The sequence below is a fragment of the Polyodon spathula genome, chromosome 7 (genome assembly GCF_017654505.1).
Source record: "Polyodon spathula isolate WHYD16114869_AA chromosome 7, ASM1765450v1, whole genome shotgun sequence".
Classification (NCBI taxonomy): Eukaryota; Metazoa; Chordata; class Actinopteri; order Acipenseriformes; family Polyodontidae; genus Polyodon; species Polyodon spathula.
This window is the reverse complement of record NC_054540.1, coordinates 34,474,352-34,493,053: the sequence shown is the minus strand read 5'-3', so window position 1 is coordinate 34,493,053 and position 18,702 is coordinate 34,474,352. Positions and strand designations below refer to the sequence as shown.

Genomic DNA, 18,702 nt, shown 5'->3' with positions numbered 1-18,702 from the left:
AACAGTACCAATATTATTAATAATTTAGCTTCCTTAAACTTACTCCTGCAGCTTACGATGTTTGTTTTGGATTGTCCTTTTACTATAGCGAACAAAAAGGATTTGGACCCAAACAGGGTTGTTACAGCAAGGGTGTACTGTATTTAGTATTTGACTTAAATGCTTAATACAACTCTTAGTGCACATTTTAATATATAATGTGTGCACATTTGTCATTTCATTTTTTGTTATTTTTCACCACCCATAGTGATCAACATTTAACAGAGGGTATAAAGAAGTTTGGATCAGAATCCAATAGCATACCTTACAAAAAGTAACATACTGCAAGTATACTTGTGCCAGAATTGTTTGGTTTTAGTATACTATTGGTACCATTATTCTATCCAGATACGGTGCTAGGATTCACTGGGCCCTGGTGCAAAAAAAAAAACACACACACATACATGTACATTTTTGGTCAAAAACATTTCAATAGCAAGCAGCAAAAATGTCTGTTCTCAATAATTTGAACAACATGGAATCGTCCTTTGACTGTTACAATAAGCTATTAGTGAGATTTATATTTCATACTTATTAAATATTACATTTTTCGTTATTTCTGAAAATGTATGAAAGTATATTTCATCGCTCGTTTTATTCTAGTGCAGTTCTAAATCTCTGAGTTAAGAATTTCACTGCTTGAAACAGGGATACTACTGTAAATACACACTTTCGCATTATACAGTGATAAAAATGGATAAAACTAGCTGCAGTGACCATGTGGAAAAGAATGGATTGAAAAGGGGTCAAGTATCAAAGGCGTTATAATGCAATTTAAGATCATGGTTATCAGAAAAGCTGATTCATCCAGCATTTGTCATGCTGCTGAAAAATTTGTCACCTAACACACAGGTGGGGACATTTCCCAAAAAGCAGCAGAAAATGCTTTTAAAAAAAAAAAAAAAAAAAAAAGTGCACAGTAAATGGTTTAAAAGTGGGCCGACAACAGCAGATGGAATTATAGAGCAGCAGCAGAACTGCCAACCTCCTCCTCGCACGAAAAATAAAGCCAGAGGAAAGACCTGAATTGGAGACATCGGATTGGAAATGTACAACAGCAAATATAAGGTACTGAATCATGTATTGTACACCCGTTCTAAACGGGAAATAAGTTAGCCGTGATATTAGTTAGCGTTTGCCTTTTTGAGCCTTTCTACGCATTCACAAGGTTCTCTGTGTTCATCAAAAATTACAGGACGCCATTTGTATTTTTTTGAGAAACGAAAACAAGTTTTGCATTGCAGACAGTAATTTTTGTTTAAATATGTTGCCATCTTATTAGTGTATTGCAGACAGTATTTTTTCTTTTTTAAAGGTTACGTTTATCATAATGTATATTTACGTTTTGTTTATTATAAATACATTTTATCTTCAGGAAATTGCTTGCTATATTTTAGCTTTTTTTTTTTTTTTTTTTTTTTAACATAAATATTAAAAAAATGTACTTTGTCAGTATAATTTATGTCTATGCATCGTTAAATTCGCTACTTGCCAAATGTGTATTACCTTTAAAAAATGTCATTCGTGGACATGTCATATATGCTGTGGGGTAAGCAAATAAGTGTTTATGTAAGCTTACTTTAACAGTTATATTATTTTCATGGTAAACTGCTTGGTGACTTTGAACCTTTTCAATAAATTGAGAGGGAAAGTGGGTACAAACATGTTTGTTCATGTAGAGAATAATGTTTTTGATGTTGTAATCAAGTCTACGTGGGATATCTGCTTGAAACAGGGAAACTGCTGTAAATACACACTTTCCAAGACCCTTGACTTTACAAGCCAAGTTGTATTTCACATTTTTTTTTTTTTTTTTTTTTTTTTTTTGTTTTAATGAAAATAAAACAACCTTGCCTTATATTTGGGCTAATACGGGTATATACCAGTGTGTGTTCATGGTGTTTTCCAATAAAACCTCAATCATCTATTTATAAAAAAAACTGTAAAAAACTGACGTGCACTAAAAGGTACCGTATCTGACTCATTGCTTACTTCTAAAATCCCATGCTATATTCAAGTAAGTCGTCCTCCAGATAATCACTGTCGAAAAAGCTTGCGCCACAGAAGAAAGAATTATTTTGGTGAACGCATTTCGCAGTCAAGTCCTCTCTTTCGACTTGTACAAACCACACCCAGGAGTGAAATACAGCACTCTTTTCCTGTAAAAGCATGCATCCGTTTTTCCGGCAGGCTGGAGTTCGTGCAACACCCCCCCCCCCACGCACGTATTCACCATACTATTAACATGTTTATTTTTTTATTTTTTATTTATTTATTTATTTATTTTTTTTACCTCAAACCTGTAGGTCAGTCATACAGGTCAAGAACAGTTTCCCTTTTGAAATGTCACAGGTGACGTGGCAGAAAAAGGCTGTGTTTTTAGTAGGCGTGGTCAGTGACCCACGTTAGCACTAGAACTGCCATGCAGGTCAGTTTGACCTATTTTTCATTTAAATGGCAATTACTCTTCCACTGTAAACTGTACGTCTGTCTGTTTTTTACTTTTCCTAAATATGAATTAAATATCCTGACGGAGTTTGATAGCCAGAATCACAAAAATGAAAGTTATAAACAGTTCTACCTAGAACAGACACGTGGGTTAATGTGCCACATGCATTACAATACATGTCTCTTTAAATAGCATAAGATATTGTATTTTTTTTTTTTTTTTTTTTTTTTGTAAAAAGTTGCAACAAACAAGACACGCTGCCTCCTCCTAGCACACGTGGTTTTTTTTTTTTTGTTTTTTTTTTTTTTTATTTCAAGCCTGTAGACTGTATACAAGACAGAGATTGCTATATGATTATGGATTTGTCAAGATGCCAACTCAGTGAAAGCCTATTGCTTTTTTTTCCAATGTATCTGGTTGTAATCAATCCTTTGTTTTGTTCCACAAATGCAACTGGGAATATATCAGAAGGAAATATTTAATCTTGAAAGTAGTCATTTTGATTGGAATACAGCAAGCTGCACTCAGATGCATAGCACAAACTGAAATGGCAGGTAGGATAAAAACTTATATGCCCAATATGAAACGTATGCTATATACTCGTTATTACTTTTAGAAAAAAAAAAAAAAAAAAAATTAGGTTTTTACAGGTTTGTATACACCAGTTTACAGAATAAAGTTCAATGGAACTGCACCTGTTTTTACAACACAGCTCCTGGATGAAGGCAGTCAGCTGGAATAGAGTACATGCAGCCATCACATCGGAAGTACTGTTATATTTTCTTTTTATGTAGTATTAGAAACAATGATTTCGGTTTTATAGTTGTGTGTACATATACCCATTTACACCTGTACATGGGTACATGTACATACCCATTTCTTTTGAAATGTGTATTCTATTATATTTTTTCACTGTTTGTAGTCGTGCTGTATAAGCGCTCATTTAAAAAAAAAAGCCTTTTATGTTTAATTTTCCATGTAAATACGGTGTTTCTGCAATGCAAATGTTAGATAAGATATTCAAGAATAAAACTTTTCAGTTGTATTTGACAGCATGTCTTTCATTTTCATAATGAAGCAGTTTAAAAATGTATGGGTCAAAGTGACCCACATGCCGGTTCTAGGTAGTTCAAAAATCTGGTGATTCTAGTGTTAGTCACGTTTTAGTGGACTATATAAATTTTTTTTAGAATAATGCCAATATTCTTAATAAACACTGCTGCATCCATTTTAGTGATAAAAAAAAAAAAAAAAAAAAAAACACATGCAAGATACACCTAGTTCCATTTCTACTGGAACGGGTCAGATTAGTAAAAATTTAAAAATGCAACACAAATCTGGGATGCATTTGTTTGCCATAAGTATCCACAATATTAAAATATAGATTAAGACATTTAGCTTGACTCAAAACAGAGAATGCCAATATTTGTGTAGAGACTCACTATAACATTTGCTCCAACTGCCTCTGGTTAGGAAGTTTCAAACTTAGTTCAATACTAGATTATCAATCAATATTTATTTTATATAGCGCCATTCATAGGGGGCCACCATTACAAAGTGCTTTGAAAGATAGTGAGGAACAATACATCAACATTAAATACAACAGTGCATTAAATACAAACAATACAAACCAATGCAAATATATTATGCCTGTATTTAATGTATTAAATGCAAGGCTAGGATTTGAATTTAACTCATTAATGCCGATAGTGCCCTAGAACATCATTCCAGAAGCACTTTAATGCATCCTGTTTTTCTGTTTTTATGAAATTGTTTGGGTGATTTGACACTAAATGTTTATTTATTTATTTTACGTATAAACTGTTCCCCAAAAGTAACTACTGCTGGGTTAAGAACTAGTACTGTAGTTTTTAAAAATATTAATGTTTTATTAAAATGGCCTGGAGATACTGTAAATGTATAACTAAAATAAAATGTTTGAATTTATTGCAAATACAGAAGGTTGTGTGTGTGTGTTTTTTTTTTCTGGACCCCAACTATAACGCCACCCACGCTTACTGCCCGTTTTTTCCACCCATGGCCCTTGCCAGGCGGTATAAAAGAGGGTTCAACCTGGATTCACTGCTGCACCAACTAGGGATGTGCTTTTGGGTATGGGGGTCCTCCCTCAGGGTGGGTGCAAGTGGCAACGCCTCCTACCGAAAACAAATTACTGGGTTTTGCAGGGGTCATATTCTACCGTAGCACTTTTCTTACACTGTCTTGTACACTAGGTATTCAGTACATATTATACGAAAGCACAACTGCTATAGGTACTTCCCCAATGGCACACGTTTGGATGATGTTTGATATTTATTTTATAATTACTATTATTATTGTTATCAGCTTTTTGTTTTTATCTCTATATTGAACACAGGTATGTAGTGTACAGGAGCATAAAGGATCAATGAAAAAAACAGTTTAGGTCATTTATTTGTGTTTTATTCATCATATGTTAACATTTTATAGCAATTACAGGTTTGAAAACATTATTATTATTATTTTCAAAATCTAGTACCTGGGAAGGGGTTTCATTTTTACATCTGGAGTTAAAGTGGTTAAAGGTATTTTACATTTTTTGTAAATTAGCAGGTGATACTGTTTTCTTAATATCTGAATGCAAAAGTCAAACTTTCCCTGGCAAAAACTACCCCCCCCCCCCCCCCCCCCTCCCCCCCCTCCTTCGATTGCAAGGAAACCTAGATTGCTATTTATAACGGCTGCAACAAAATGTACATTGACCTTCGAAGGTTCGGAATACATTACCGAAGGTAGGTTTGAACCTTCATGGTACTAATTTGCATAATTTACTGGTGACGTCACCATAGCCACTTGTTTATTTGATTGAAAAAAAATATTATAGGTAATCCGCATAAATGGAATAAAACAAACATTCACATGTGTTTTAAAAATACGTTATATAGAACAGTAAATCATGTTTTCATAATTTCAATAAAAATACATTTTTATTTACACGTAATTGATGCTGTTTGCAACAGTAAGCTTGCACTGCACCATCACCAACAGCAAAACAAAGCTTTATTTAACAGTCACTGTTCCAAGCAGGTAATCAGTCACATTTTACTGTGACAAAAAATATTAATAATAATATAAACTTATGCTTGTCAAGTGACCTCGGAGATTGGTTGTGCCTCCATGATACATAAACGGTCGCTTGCACAGTTTGCATTCAACTTTTGGTTTGGTCGTCTGGGTATTTAACAAAAAGCAGAGGAGTTTCGAGACATTTCTTTCAATACAGCTTACGCTCTCGAAATAGCAAATGAAAAAATTAAACGTTTGCCTCTGGATAACATGAGCTGGTGGGGGAAGGCGCTCTTTTTTAAATAATTATTAGTGTACCACAGGTTACTATTTAAGAGCAGAGATGAGTCGTTCATTTTTTCAACCACAAATAAAATATGTATTGCCCAAAAAAAAAATAAAAAAAATATTAAATACTAAAACGATTTACATTTACGACATTGCACAAGTAAGCTTTCGATGATTATTACACGTCGAGTTTATTTAAAAAAAAAGATTTCTTCATTTACCCCAGAAATTTGGAATACTGTTACAACTAGTTTAAACAAAACTACGTTGACAATAAGTAGGCTATCCTGCTGCAGTCGCAGGTCTGTTTGAGACATTGGCCTTGTTCTTATAGATCAGATTTCCGCAGTTCTGCACAGTGCCGGACAGAATCTCAGACATGCGCTGTAGACATCACTCAGCACTCACAGTAATATGCAGATTCTGCATAGCCCAACGCAGCTTTGATGTTTATCTATTACATTAAACTGACTGTTGATAAACCAGACAAAAAATGTTAATACAGTACTTTGAAAACGTGTGCTACGTTGCAAGGTTTGGAGAAGGCATTTCTTTAAAAGCTGCGTGTGACGTCAGAAAGACAGCAGCCTGCGCAGCAAGCTCTAGGTAACAGAACGCAGCAATTGAAATGTGTATTCTACTATAGCGCTTCTTACACTGTCTTGTACACTAGGTATTCAGTACATATTTCACAAAAGCACTACAACTGCTATAGATACTCCCCCAGTGCTTTGACAGAATATACCCTGCTCCATACGTGGCAGCGGCGCCATAGAGTTGCTATGTACAACGATTTGGTCGTGGATTTTAATACAACGTTTGTTTACGTAATAGGGATTAATCAAATCCAAAGATCCAATTTTTGCAAATGGTTTCTGTTAGAGAGGAAAAAAAAAAAACAGTGTGTGAATGCCACCTGACAAACCTTTGAATTCCTGGCTAGCAAACGAACCTTCGAATCTTGTAACACAGCCCTACTATTTACCATTTACACATTTAAGCGCTACATTAAAAACACAACTTTTTTTTCATAGATTTGAACAGAAGCGGTATTAGTTATTTATTGGTATATATAGTATATAATAGAAGTAAACAAAAGAAAACATTTTGTCTTTGCAGAATTTGATGGAGCCTAATGTAAATATTACATGCATTTTGGTAGAAACACAGACAGTACAAAATGCAGACACACTTCACAGGTTGCACACAAGTCCTTTAAAAATCTGGGGTTGAGCAGTTACAAAACTGAAAGAACATCAAATCAGAATCCCATATTATAAATTTGTTGATGTGCTGTGGGGTCACAGGGAATCTTTTGTGTATCTTGAAGAATTTAGTGAACCAGTCGAGCTACAAGGCTAGATCCAACCCTGTTAATCACTAAATTGATTGACTGTGTTCACTGTTAAATAAAACCAAAATTCTACAAGTTGTATTCTACTTTTTGTGTGCGTTTTGTGCGACGGGGAGGGGGCAAGGAGATTTTTCTAGCATTGTGTCCCTTGGACAAAAATGGTACACCCTCTGTGTAGGTACAAGCTTTTCTTAATGGAAGATGTTCCCTTTTTTCTTTAAACATACTGTGATCCATTTTTGGGGAAAAGTTGTATTTGAGACAGAGAATTTTGTTGAACAATGCTCCAGATTCCAGTTCATATTTCTTGGCACATTAAAAATAAATTCATAAAACAAACAGTTATAAAACAGTTTGCAGCGAGGTTTACGTACATACAACTCTTCTGTGTGCAATGTCTTTGTAAAGTTGTTTCATGCACTATTATGCCTGTTAAATCCTTGGCTGTTAATCTTGGATTCTTTTTTGCTGCTCGGACAATTCTACCTGATGTACCCGTAATTTTCTTTGGACGTTCAATCAATGAATATATTTAATTAGTTCCATTCAGTTTCTACAGACAATGCAAGTGTCAATACTTTTGTTATGAACACATTTGAAATGATGTAACTTATTTTGTTTTGTCTTGTATTTAACATGTTTTCTTGAATTGTCACGAATAGGGTGCCAATACTTGTCTGTGACTGTAGATCCTTAATTCACCCATTCGGTTTTCTTTTTGGGAGCAACGAACAAAAACCGCCTTAGATACACACATTCAAAACTAATTTTGCTCTACCTCTTCGCTTTCTTCTTCCTGATCCCAGTTCCTGTCAGTGAGTTCCTTGTCAGCAACCCTCTTCGCCATTGCAACTGTACACGACAAGAACAATTACAATATGAATGCAGCAGCTTTCTTTAACTTGCATGCATATTAAACCAAAGTATAGTTTCACAGTTTGTTCAACTCCTGAAACTGGTGGAAAGAGCTAAAAATTACAAACATGTAATTATAAAATATCAAAAACAAAGAGCACTTTCATTAGCAAACTGTTCAAACCTGTGCAAATATATCACAATAAGTATTCTATTAGCTCAAATATGGCTTGGATTACATGCATGTAAAAACCAACTACAGTCATGACAGTGACAGTGCCACGTGAATACATGGAGAAACAGCAAAAGGACGTCCTTTTAGCAGGGCAACTAACGACAGGGTCAATTGTTTTCTCACTGTCGAAACATCTGTAAAAACCCATGTAAACCGGAGCAGGAATCGTGCTTGTGGCTCACGAGGTTTCACCAGTCAAGAGCCCGTTCTTCTGACTTAATCTCACACATTTCCAGCAGAAAGGCCATACAAAAACACACACACAAAATGTACATTAACGGACTACTTTAACACTAGAACTGCCATGCTTATACTCATATCTACATCCGCTTGATTCATTGATTGTCCATGCTTACCAATGTACAAGTTTTGAGGGTGAACAATAAATAGTATATGTTAATAAAGATGATACCTATTGCTTTTACTAAAATTTTAAAACCATGTTTTGTTTTTTTGTTATTGTGCTGCAAGCCTACCTTAATACATGCTTGTGTTCCAATATTTAAAAAGCTGTCTAGTGGATTTTACTGTTTTTATTATTATTACAATGCAAACTGTTATTACCCACTGCCACAACCTTTAACGCTGTTGCTGGAATGTTGTAATTTACTTATATCGTTTCTATAAGGTTGTGTGCAGGCAGCTTTTTCTTGATTGCATCTGAAGTATTTGCAGATGTTAGTGATCTTACATAATAAACGCTGAGTATCAAATAGTAAATATTGTAAATAAACGCTGGGGCATTTATTTGAAGTTTATGCTGGCTGTTATATACCTTATTTTACTTTTCATACTGTGCGTTGCCCGAGTAGTGATTGCATTGAGCGTATAACGTATTTCAAGGTGGTTTATTTTTCTGAACTTGTTCTATTTTATTACAAGTTAAAATATTGAAGGGTAAAATAAAGTTATGAATCTCATTTTGATCAGTTAAAACACACACTAATATATATATATATATATATATATATATATATATATATATATATATATATATGTGTATATATACACACACACACACACATATACATATGTGTGTGTGTATATATATATATATATATATATATATATATATACATACACACACACACACATACATATAATTATATATACTTATATAATATGTGTGTGTGTGTGTATATATATATATATATATATATATATATAACACACACACACACACACACACACACACACACACACACACACACACAACACACAACCAGTCAAAAGTTTTAGAACACCCCCATTTTTCCAGTTTTTATTGAAATTTACGCAGTTTAATGTCTCAATGTACTCTGAAATTAAAGCATAGAACAAATAAACAATTAAAAGAAATAAAGAAATCATGGAATTGTTTTGTTTAACAAAATTTAATCTAAATTTTTTACTCAAAGTAGCCACCTTTTGCAGATATAACAGCCGAACACACTCGTGGCATTCTTTCTACAATGGAAATAAAATATTGTTCGGAAAGTTCTTCCCAACACTGTTGCAGAAGTGCTCACAAATCTGTTGCACTTGTAGGTTGCTTTGCTTTCACCCTTCTGTCCCATTCATCCCAAACCATCTCAGTGGGGTTTAAGTCTGGAGACTGTGCTAGCCATTCCATGATTTGAAGCCTACCGTCTCGATTTTTCTTCTAAGGTTGTTTTGACATAGCCTGGAGGTATGTTTTGGGTCATTATCTTGCTGTGGGATGAACCCCTGACCAACTAGGCATATACTAGAGGGTATTGTATGGCGCTGCAAAATGCTGTGGTAGCCGTTTTGGTTCAGGGTGCCACTCACTCTGTGCAAGTCGCCGACTCTGGATCCAGCAAAAGAGCCCCAGACCATCACGCTTCCTCCTCCATGTTTGACAGTTGGTGTCACACACAGAGGAACCATCCTTTCACCTACTCGACAGCGTACAAAAACCCTGCGTGATGAACCGAAGATTTAAAATTTTGATTCATCGGTCCATTAGACCTTCTTCCAGTCTTCAGTAGCCCACAGGCAGTGCTTCATGGACCAGGCAAGCCTCTTTTTCTTACTTTGCCACAGTGGAGTGAGTGGCTTTCTCACTGCCACTAGACCTGTCAAACCTGCAGCTTGAAGTCTTCTCTTCACAGTTGAAACTGAGACTTGCTTACTTCAGCCCGTGTTAAGTTGAAGCTGTAGTCCTGCGAGCCACCTATCATGCAAGCTGTTGACTCTCTGAAACTTGTGTTCTGATTCTGTTGTGGCTTTGGGTCTGCCAGACCTCTTCCTGTCAGAGTTTCCTCCAGTTTCCAAGTGCCTTTTGATGGTGTAGGAAACTGTACTCACTGACACCTTGGCTTTCTTTGCAAGACCTACACTTTTAAGGGTTATAATGGTCTGTCTGTCTTTGTTAATTGCCTTTTTTTTGACATTATGATAGCAATATACTACTTCCTGCAGTACAGTACTGTCCAAATAATGCTTAAGAGGGTGTAGTAACACAGCCTGGTCCAACACTGCTTTTATACAGACAAAGGGTTTGTAAGTAATCAACAAAAGTTGGGACACCTGTAGGAATTGTTAGCATCAACTTTCAAGGCTTAATTTACTTCCATTGCTGCAGAACAGCTGTAAGTTGTTAACCCATTACTTGTTCCCTGAAAAAGGCTTTTTTGTAAAACTCTGAAATGTACATTATTTTTCAGTTTTTGGTAGCCTAAACTTTAACCTCTGGCAGTTTACTGTTTACCTTTGTACCATTTCAGGTTATTCACTGAACTTGAACTGCTTAAATTTCAATAAAAACTGGAAAAATGGGGGTGTTCTAAAACTTTTGACCGGTAGTGTATATACACACACGTACCTACAGACCTATTGTCATTGTATTCCCCAACTCCTGTTATGAGCATACTCTGGTTATGTGCATGACCTCCGGTCCAGAGCCCATGCAAATTATCCAGTTGACTATATCAATAACAATTACTGTACCTTTAATGTATACAATAAAGTTAACACACACAAGTACTTAGTACACATGTACCTACTGATGATATGTAGCTAGTAACCTATTCTATCGCATTAAGCATATAAAATTACAAAGGTTTACAAAAAAATTAATGTAATTCAGTAAAACTAACACCTACAGTTAAGGTAATGAAATACTGTAATTAAAACATACCATATAGCCTACCAAACTTTGAAAATCAAAGTACAACTTTAACACATTACAGAACTAACATTAAACTTCAGAAATTCAGTAAAACGTTTCTATATTTTAATACGTGCTGTTAAGGCATTGTAATAACGTGTAATTGAAATGATTAAAAGTTCTTAGCTGCTTAATAACAGACAGGATCTCCAGCCTGTACTGACAAAATAGAAAAATCAAGAACGAGGTGGCCGTTTTAATTTGCTTAACTGCAACAATTTAAAGCACACAATGCTCCATCTAAGGTTTTGGTGGTCTGAATAATTACAACGTGTAACAATTTTTTTTTTTTTTTTTCCTGGGTAGTAAGTGTTATTTCCTAATTGCTTCTGCCTCAAAAGTATAGAAAATGGCTATTATTCCCCACAAACTTTGCTTTTGTGACCAGGACAGTGATATTTCAAAATATCACTATTTCCAATGGGAAAACGGGCAAATGTGTGTCTTTTTGTTCATAGTCAGAAAAAAAACATATGAATCCAAATTAACATGTATTTATACTAAAGTAATACAAAAATGACTACAAAAGATTTAGAAGCGAGTAGTTTTTCGAGATTTACGATTATACTGTAAATAGTATTTTGTAGTCATTTTTGTATTACTTTAGTATAAATACATGTTAATTTGGATTCATATGTTGTTTTTTTTCTGACTATGTGAACAAAAAGACACACATTTGCCCGTTTTCCCATTGGAAATAGTGATATTTTGAAATATAACTGTCCTGGTCACAAAAGCAAAGTTTGTGGGGAATAATAGCCATTTCTTATACTTTTGAGGCAGAAGCAATTAGGAAATAACACTTACTACCCAGGAACAAAAATTGTGTTACATAGTGTTATGTAACTTTCATTTGCCTCAGTCTGCTGGTCCTTTTTTTGGCAGATAAATCTCGCAGCCGTTCTAGCAGCAGAAGCTGTGTGTGTAATACACCAAACGTAATTCATCCAGATTACAGGTGAGTTCGGTTGATCAAAGATCGGATAATTAGTGTTAATGTATATATAAAAATGTATTTTATTGAATTTCTGAACAGGACATGCAGGGCATCCACTCTTTCTTCCCGCAATGCTGATCAGGAGATGGCAAAATTAGAAAATAAAAAAAACACTTTGATCATTACAAAAACGTACCGATTTTCCTAAATACAAACTGTATATTTCATATGTTGAAGCAGAGTCATTTCAGGCAACAAGATACAAAAATAACACTCAGGAACTATTAACAGTTTCATTATGATGGAAAATTGAAGTCAGCAAAAAGTCTAAGCACATCCTTTGAAAGAATTTCAAATATGCTGGTGCAGAGAAAAAAAATGTCTAAAGCCAATCTTAAAACATGACTATTGAAGTTTGAATTGGAGATACTGTACAGTACTGCCAACACTGTTCAATATTCAGTCCATTCCAGCAGTTTGTCCTTCATATAAATGGTAGAACAGTGAACAATTTTAAAAGACATAGTTCACCCCATGCAGTTTTGAAAATATGCTACATAATTCAGAAATGTGGCACTTGATGAATCCATGGTGAATACTATTGAAGGTCCTTACACATCCTCCTCTTTGATTAAATACTTGCTTTTTATTTACTAATGAAAAAGGGACACATGCCTATAAAATGGGATTAAAAATGGGTTGCAAGTTAGGAAACATTATCTTAAAATGAGCTAAACTGGATTAAAATTAAAAGATAATAATGTGGCAAGACATAAGCTCTGTAAATACCCTATGGTAGTTTCAAGGTAACACAACTTCCATTGCAAATATGTCATTTTTGTCCATTTTGGTAAAAAACCCATTTTATAGATCCATTTCCTTTATAACATCCTATTTCTGCACGTAGTAGTAGTTTGCAGAGTGGTTGACCTTTAAGTTTGGCATGTTAAACTGGAAAGTCAATGAGGTTTATACAAAGCAAGGCTAAACCATGGATAAGTACAGTCCCCAAGGACTCAAACAAGCAATATACTTGTGGTAGACAGCAGTTTCCAAGTTAAAGTGGATAAGCATTCAAAATTAATTACAAAAGCCCAGTTTGGATACATGTATATTAAGGAAGCAGGATGCATACATACAAAATATGTAGAGATTGTTACATTCTCCTGAAAATAACTTATTGAAAACCCTCTTATTTAGACCCTCACTGTGGAAGCACATAACACTGCATTTTTAAACATAACTATCAAGCAACAGCAGCATAAACTGACAAAAAAAAGAGTTTAACTAACAGGTTTCAATCCAAATGTAATTTGATACGGTACAGTAGCTCTGAATGATTACTTCCCATTGCTATTTTCACCTGTGCACGTATACTGCCGTCAAGCTATCAACCACTGCCGAAATGCCCGACATGCTATCAGACGTTTAACTTGTAAAGTTTCCCTGTTTCAGGCAGTGAAATTCTTCATTCCGAGATTTAGAATTGCACTGGACTAAAACGAGCGACGAAATATGCTTTCATACATTTTCAAAAATAATGAAAAACTTAATATTTAATAAGTATGAATGAAATCTCACTAATGGCTGATTCTAACAGCCAAAGCAAGATTCTACGTTGTTTAAATTATTGAGAACATGTTTTTTGCTGCTTACTATTGCAATTTATTTTGCCAAAAACTTGTGCGCGCGCGCGTGTGTATGTATATGTGTGTGTGTGTGTATATATATATATATATATATATATATATATATATATATATATATATATAATATATATAAACCTTCCACTTGACTGGTAAACTGGGTGAGTAAAGTGGAGTCTACGCAACATGTTTCCCGCACAGGGAGATAATATAGTATACATTAAAATGACATTTTAATATCTATTATTATTATTATTATTATTATTATTTATTATTATTTTATTTTTTACTTACGGTAATAAATGTACTTAAAATAAAGTTTCACTCACATCTAAAGTTTTTTTTTTTTTTTTTTATTATTATTACTGTAGGATTTACGTTTAGACGTGTTTATCGTATGTACCGACATCCCGACTATAACCGAATGACGTTCACACATACACGCACAGACACATTACACTAATAGATCCAATGTGTATATATATACTATATATATATTATATATATGAAAAAAGTAAGATATATATATATGTGTGGTGTGAAAAAATAAAAAAAAAACCAGTTTACGTAAATGATCATTCGTCGTTGTTTAATGACAAGAGTCTCGTTTAAACACATAATCGTCCTGACTCTTACAATAAGCTATTAATGATATTTCAATCATACTTATTAAATATTACGTTTTTCATTATTTTTGAAAATATATGAAAGTGTATTTCATCGCTCGTTGTATTCCAGTGCAATTCTAAATCTCTCGGAGTGATCAATTACAAGTTAAGCGTCTAATTGAGAGATAACTGTCGGGTAGCTTTACCGGATTTTAAAAGTGGATGATAGCTTGACCGCAGTTACATGTATGTATAAATATGAAATAAACAAAATCTGCAACTGCTGAGAATAAAATAGGTGCATTCACACGAATCAATTATACAGTTAGCCAGGTGAATTTAAAAGCACCTGTAAACAAATAGTCAATTGCCACCGATAAATGAATCAGACAATAACTACACAGATAAAAATAATGAAAATGAAGCACAACATTGAACGCTTACATTGTATTATGACACACTAATTATTCAATCAAAAACATTACAATTTAAATTTCGAGATGGTTCCACCTTGGCCAGGAATTATTCTGGTGTGCGTGTCAACATGAGACACTACTCATTAAATTTCAAGTAGCCGGGCGGTCGCTAATAAACAACAAACTACATTTAAATCAGTACACCGCCTATGCATATATGAAAAAAATTTGAATAATATTTGCAGTTCTTTGCTCACGTGATGATTTATAATGTACTGTTATCACGCGACCATGCCGTTTTACGATTTAACCCTCTCAACAAAACTGTGAAGTAACATTGAATTTACAAACAACTTACCCTTTTCCTGTCAATCGATATGAAAAAGTACTGCAGCCTAATGTAGTTACTTTCAATATAAACCTTCGCTGTCTGTATGAATCCGTTTCTTTCCGCCTCTTCAATCTTTTCAATCTGGCTTTTGCTTTAATCACTCCGCCATTTTCTAAACGGAATAACCGCGCACCTCGCCGCTGGATTGCGCATGCCTCGTGGACTCCAAGCAGTAAAGACACGTGAGAGTTGTAGTTTCTTCACCACTTTCTGGGCTATGTAAATCCTGTGACCCATTTTCTAACAGTAAATCGCTTCAAATGACATGTACATGTTTACTGTCCTCTTACCTTATTAAGATGTTTGCTTATTGCAATTACTCAAATACTGTGTTATTATTATTATTATTATTATTATTATTATTATTATTATTATATTATTATTATTATATATTTATTTCTTGTGCAAAGATGTTTTGACTGATTTCAGGAGCTGCTCCTCAATACAAAGAAACATGATTCTTAATCCCGGTTCACAAAGCTCTGGCTCAAACGTCTAGCTCGATACACACGCACACGCAGGTACCTCGAACAGAAGAGAGCGCCTCAACTAAAAAAGGAAAGAAAAAAACACAATGTTTGAGTAATATTTGTAATACTTTAAAAATGCAACTGGAAGCTTATCCTTAATTCTAAATATAATTATATTCTTCCCTGTTTTGCTCATTAGGGTGACAGTATTAATTTTTTGCAGGTCACTGACCTCCAATGTAGCCAGTGCAATTCAATTCAATTTCCTTATTTATTTGTGATTAAGTATTTCATTTCTAATTCTTATTCTATAATATTCTGTACTCATATATGTCATCAATTTCTTGTTACCTTTATGGAAAATTTTCCAGTTTTTTGTATGTATTCGGTCGAGAAATATATAGGATATATATATCTATTTATATTATATAAGCTATATATATATATATATATATATATATATATATATATATATATATATATATATATATATATATATATATATATATATATATATATATTATATATATTTCTATATAACTATGTTAACTAACGTATCTAGAGGTTACATAAAGACATTGATACATTGATTTATTGTAAAAGTCAACTAGTTTCTGTTTTGTATTTCTAATTATCTTGACATCTGCTTATCCAATTGGGACTGGACTTGATGAAGACATTATGGCAATGCTTTATTGTCGCACTCTGGGGATGAAATCCCCCCTGAAGGGAATGTGGTGGAGACACTCATCCGTACAGATATGTCACATTTCACATTATTGCATATGTCAATTTATTCAACATTGTTGAGCTGAAGTTATTGAGATTCTGGAAATAAAGGCGGGGGTCTGTATGCCTGTTCATTCGTCTGTATACTACACTTACATTTCTGCATATACCTGGAGAATCACTGTATTGCTGATTCGTATTTTATTCTGTACATTCTGTTGGTGTAGGTCATGGTGATCAACATTTCAATAATACTGACAGCTCTAATTTTGAAATTACAACTGTGACAGATGTATATTAGTGATATACTTGTACAATTCATAACACTTTCATAAAGGCTACATAACACTGTATGAATATGTACACAAGCCTTCCTTTTTACAGTGTATTTATTCACATGGCAGGTAGCAGCCTGCCACTGTGCTGTCTTTGACTCGTAGCACATTAACAGAAACATGCTTTGGTGTTAGGAGCTCCACTACTGCATTGAGGATCATCTGGTAAGATGGTGTGCCTTGAAGACTTTTAAAAAGCAATAACCAAAACATCAAATGGTAGCATTTATCTTTTGCTTAATGATATTTTATTATTAATATTAATATATTCCTTATTATATATTTATATTATTTATTTATATAATATTATTATATTTCCAAAAAAAAAATTTTGTCAAGTAGGAATTTCTTGTTAAGAAAAATGATACTTTTTAAATACCGTGTTCCAACAAGTAAATAGATACATTCAAAATCTACATTAAATATTTGTAAAAGAAGGGAAAATGTAATATCCCCTGACTGGTATACAGCTGCCATCCATTATCATTAACTGCTTAACCCTTTACAGGGTTGCAGTGCACTGGAGCCTAACCCAGCAAACACAGGGTGCAAGGCAGGACTACACCCTGGACAGGATGCCAGTCCATTGCAGGACACAACAAACACAATCTGCAATTTCAAGTGACCAATTAACCTGAACAGCATGTCTTTGGACTGTGGGAGGAAACTGGAGTAACTGGAGAAAACCCACGCAAACACAGTGAAAACATGCAAACTCCACACAGACAGACCAGTAGGCTGGAATTGAACCCAGGAGCAGAGCCCTGGTGCTGTGAGGCAGCAGTGCTAACCACCACGCCACCCGAACAATTGCCACTTTATTATAATTCTGCAGTATACCAGCTATGGGGGAACTTCACGACTGCCCATCTCTCTGCCTGCTGCCCCCTCCTCAAGACTCACCTGTTTCGACTGCACTTGTAGATCTCTTGATCTACCCGTCTTTATTCGCCTGACTTAAGCACCATGTTACTGGACAGCTGATGTACTATTGCACTGCAACTACCGTATGTCATTATAGATACAAATATTTATAATCTTAACTTGTTGCAACTTATTTCATATTATACTTAGTACTATAATTTGCACTTATTGTAAACTATGCTGCATTTAAATAATGCATCGTAACCCAGTACTGTCCAGTAACAGCTGTAAATCAACTTGGATAAAGGCATCTGACAAATAATAAATACATAAATAATAATACTATAGTAAAAGTATAGCAGAGTGTAGTAAAGCACAGTAAAAGTGTAGTGAAAACGGGGTTCCCGAGTGGCTGAACTGTTAAAGACATCGTCGTGTGGGAAGCGGAGGTTTGCATCTTGCCTGTGCGATGTTGCCGATCTTCACTGGAGATAAGATACAGTCTCGCATTGGTTCCAGCACCGCTGCGATGTTAATCACACAAACGTGCAAATACCTCCTCAGCTTTTGCACACTGTCATTAGTCTGGAAGTGTAGCCGTGTTCAAACCGCTGCATGGCTACAGCATGTCTCTGCTACCAGCACTCACGTGAAAGGCAAGAAAAACATCATCAGGTTTCCCTGGCAACCCCCCGGCTCCACCAGGAATATGACCACAGTGGAGTGCTGAGTGTTGTTGAGGTGTTTGTTGCAGCGCATGCAGGTGATGGGCAGTAATGAGAACAAATAATAAAAAAAAAACACCTCCCCACCTTTGTACCAACACCTTGGTACCCATGTTTAATTATAAAATACAGTGACGGTGATAT

General features: G+C 34.6%; 1 protein-coding gene across 5 annotated transcripts in view; it reads right to left on the bottom strand.

Annotated features, from left to right (window-relative positions):
- Window positions 1-15,571, bottom strand: part of LOC121318574 (nuclear pore complex protein Nup50-like) — a 37,394-nt gene extending 21,823 nt beyond the window's left edge. For 4 of the 5 annotated variants that reach the window (XM_041255393.1, XM_041255394.1, XM_041255397.1 and 1 more), the window contains exons 1-2: window positions 15,403-15,571; window positions 7,954-8,027 (exon numbers count right to left, since the gene is read on the bottom strand). In XM_041255393.1, coding sequence (XP_041111327.1) covers window positions 7,954-8,022 — 69 coding nt within the window. In that variant the 5' untranslated portion in view covers window positions 8,023-8,027; window positions 15,403-15,571. Of the gene's footprint in view, window positions 1-303; window positions 413-7,953; window positions 8,029-15,402 lie in introns of those variants that run through there. The other variant, XM_041255395.1, reaches the window with a different exon arrangement.
- Window positions 15,572-18,702: the final 3,131 nt, after the last annotated feature.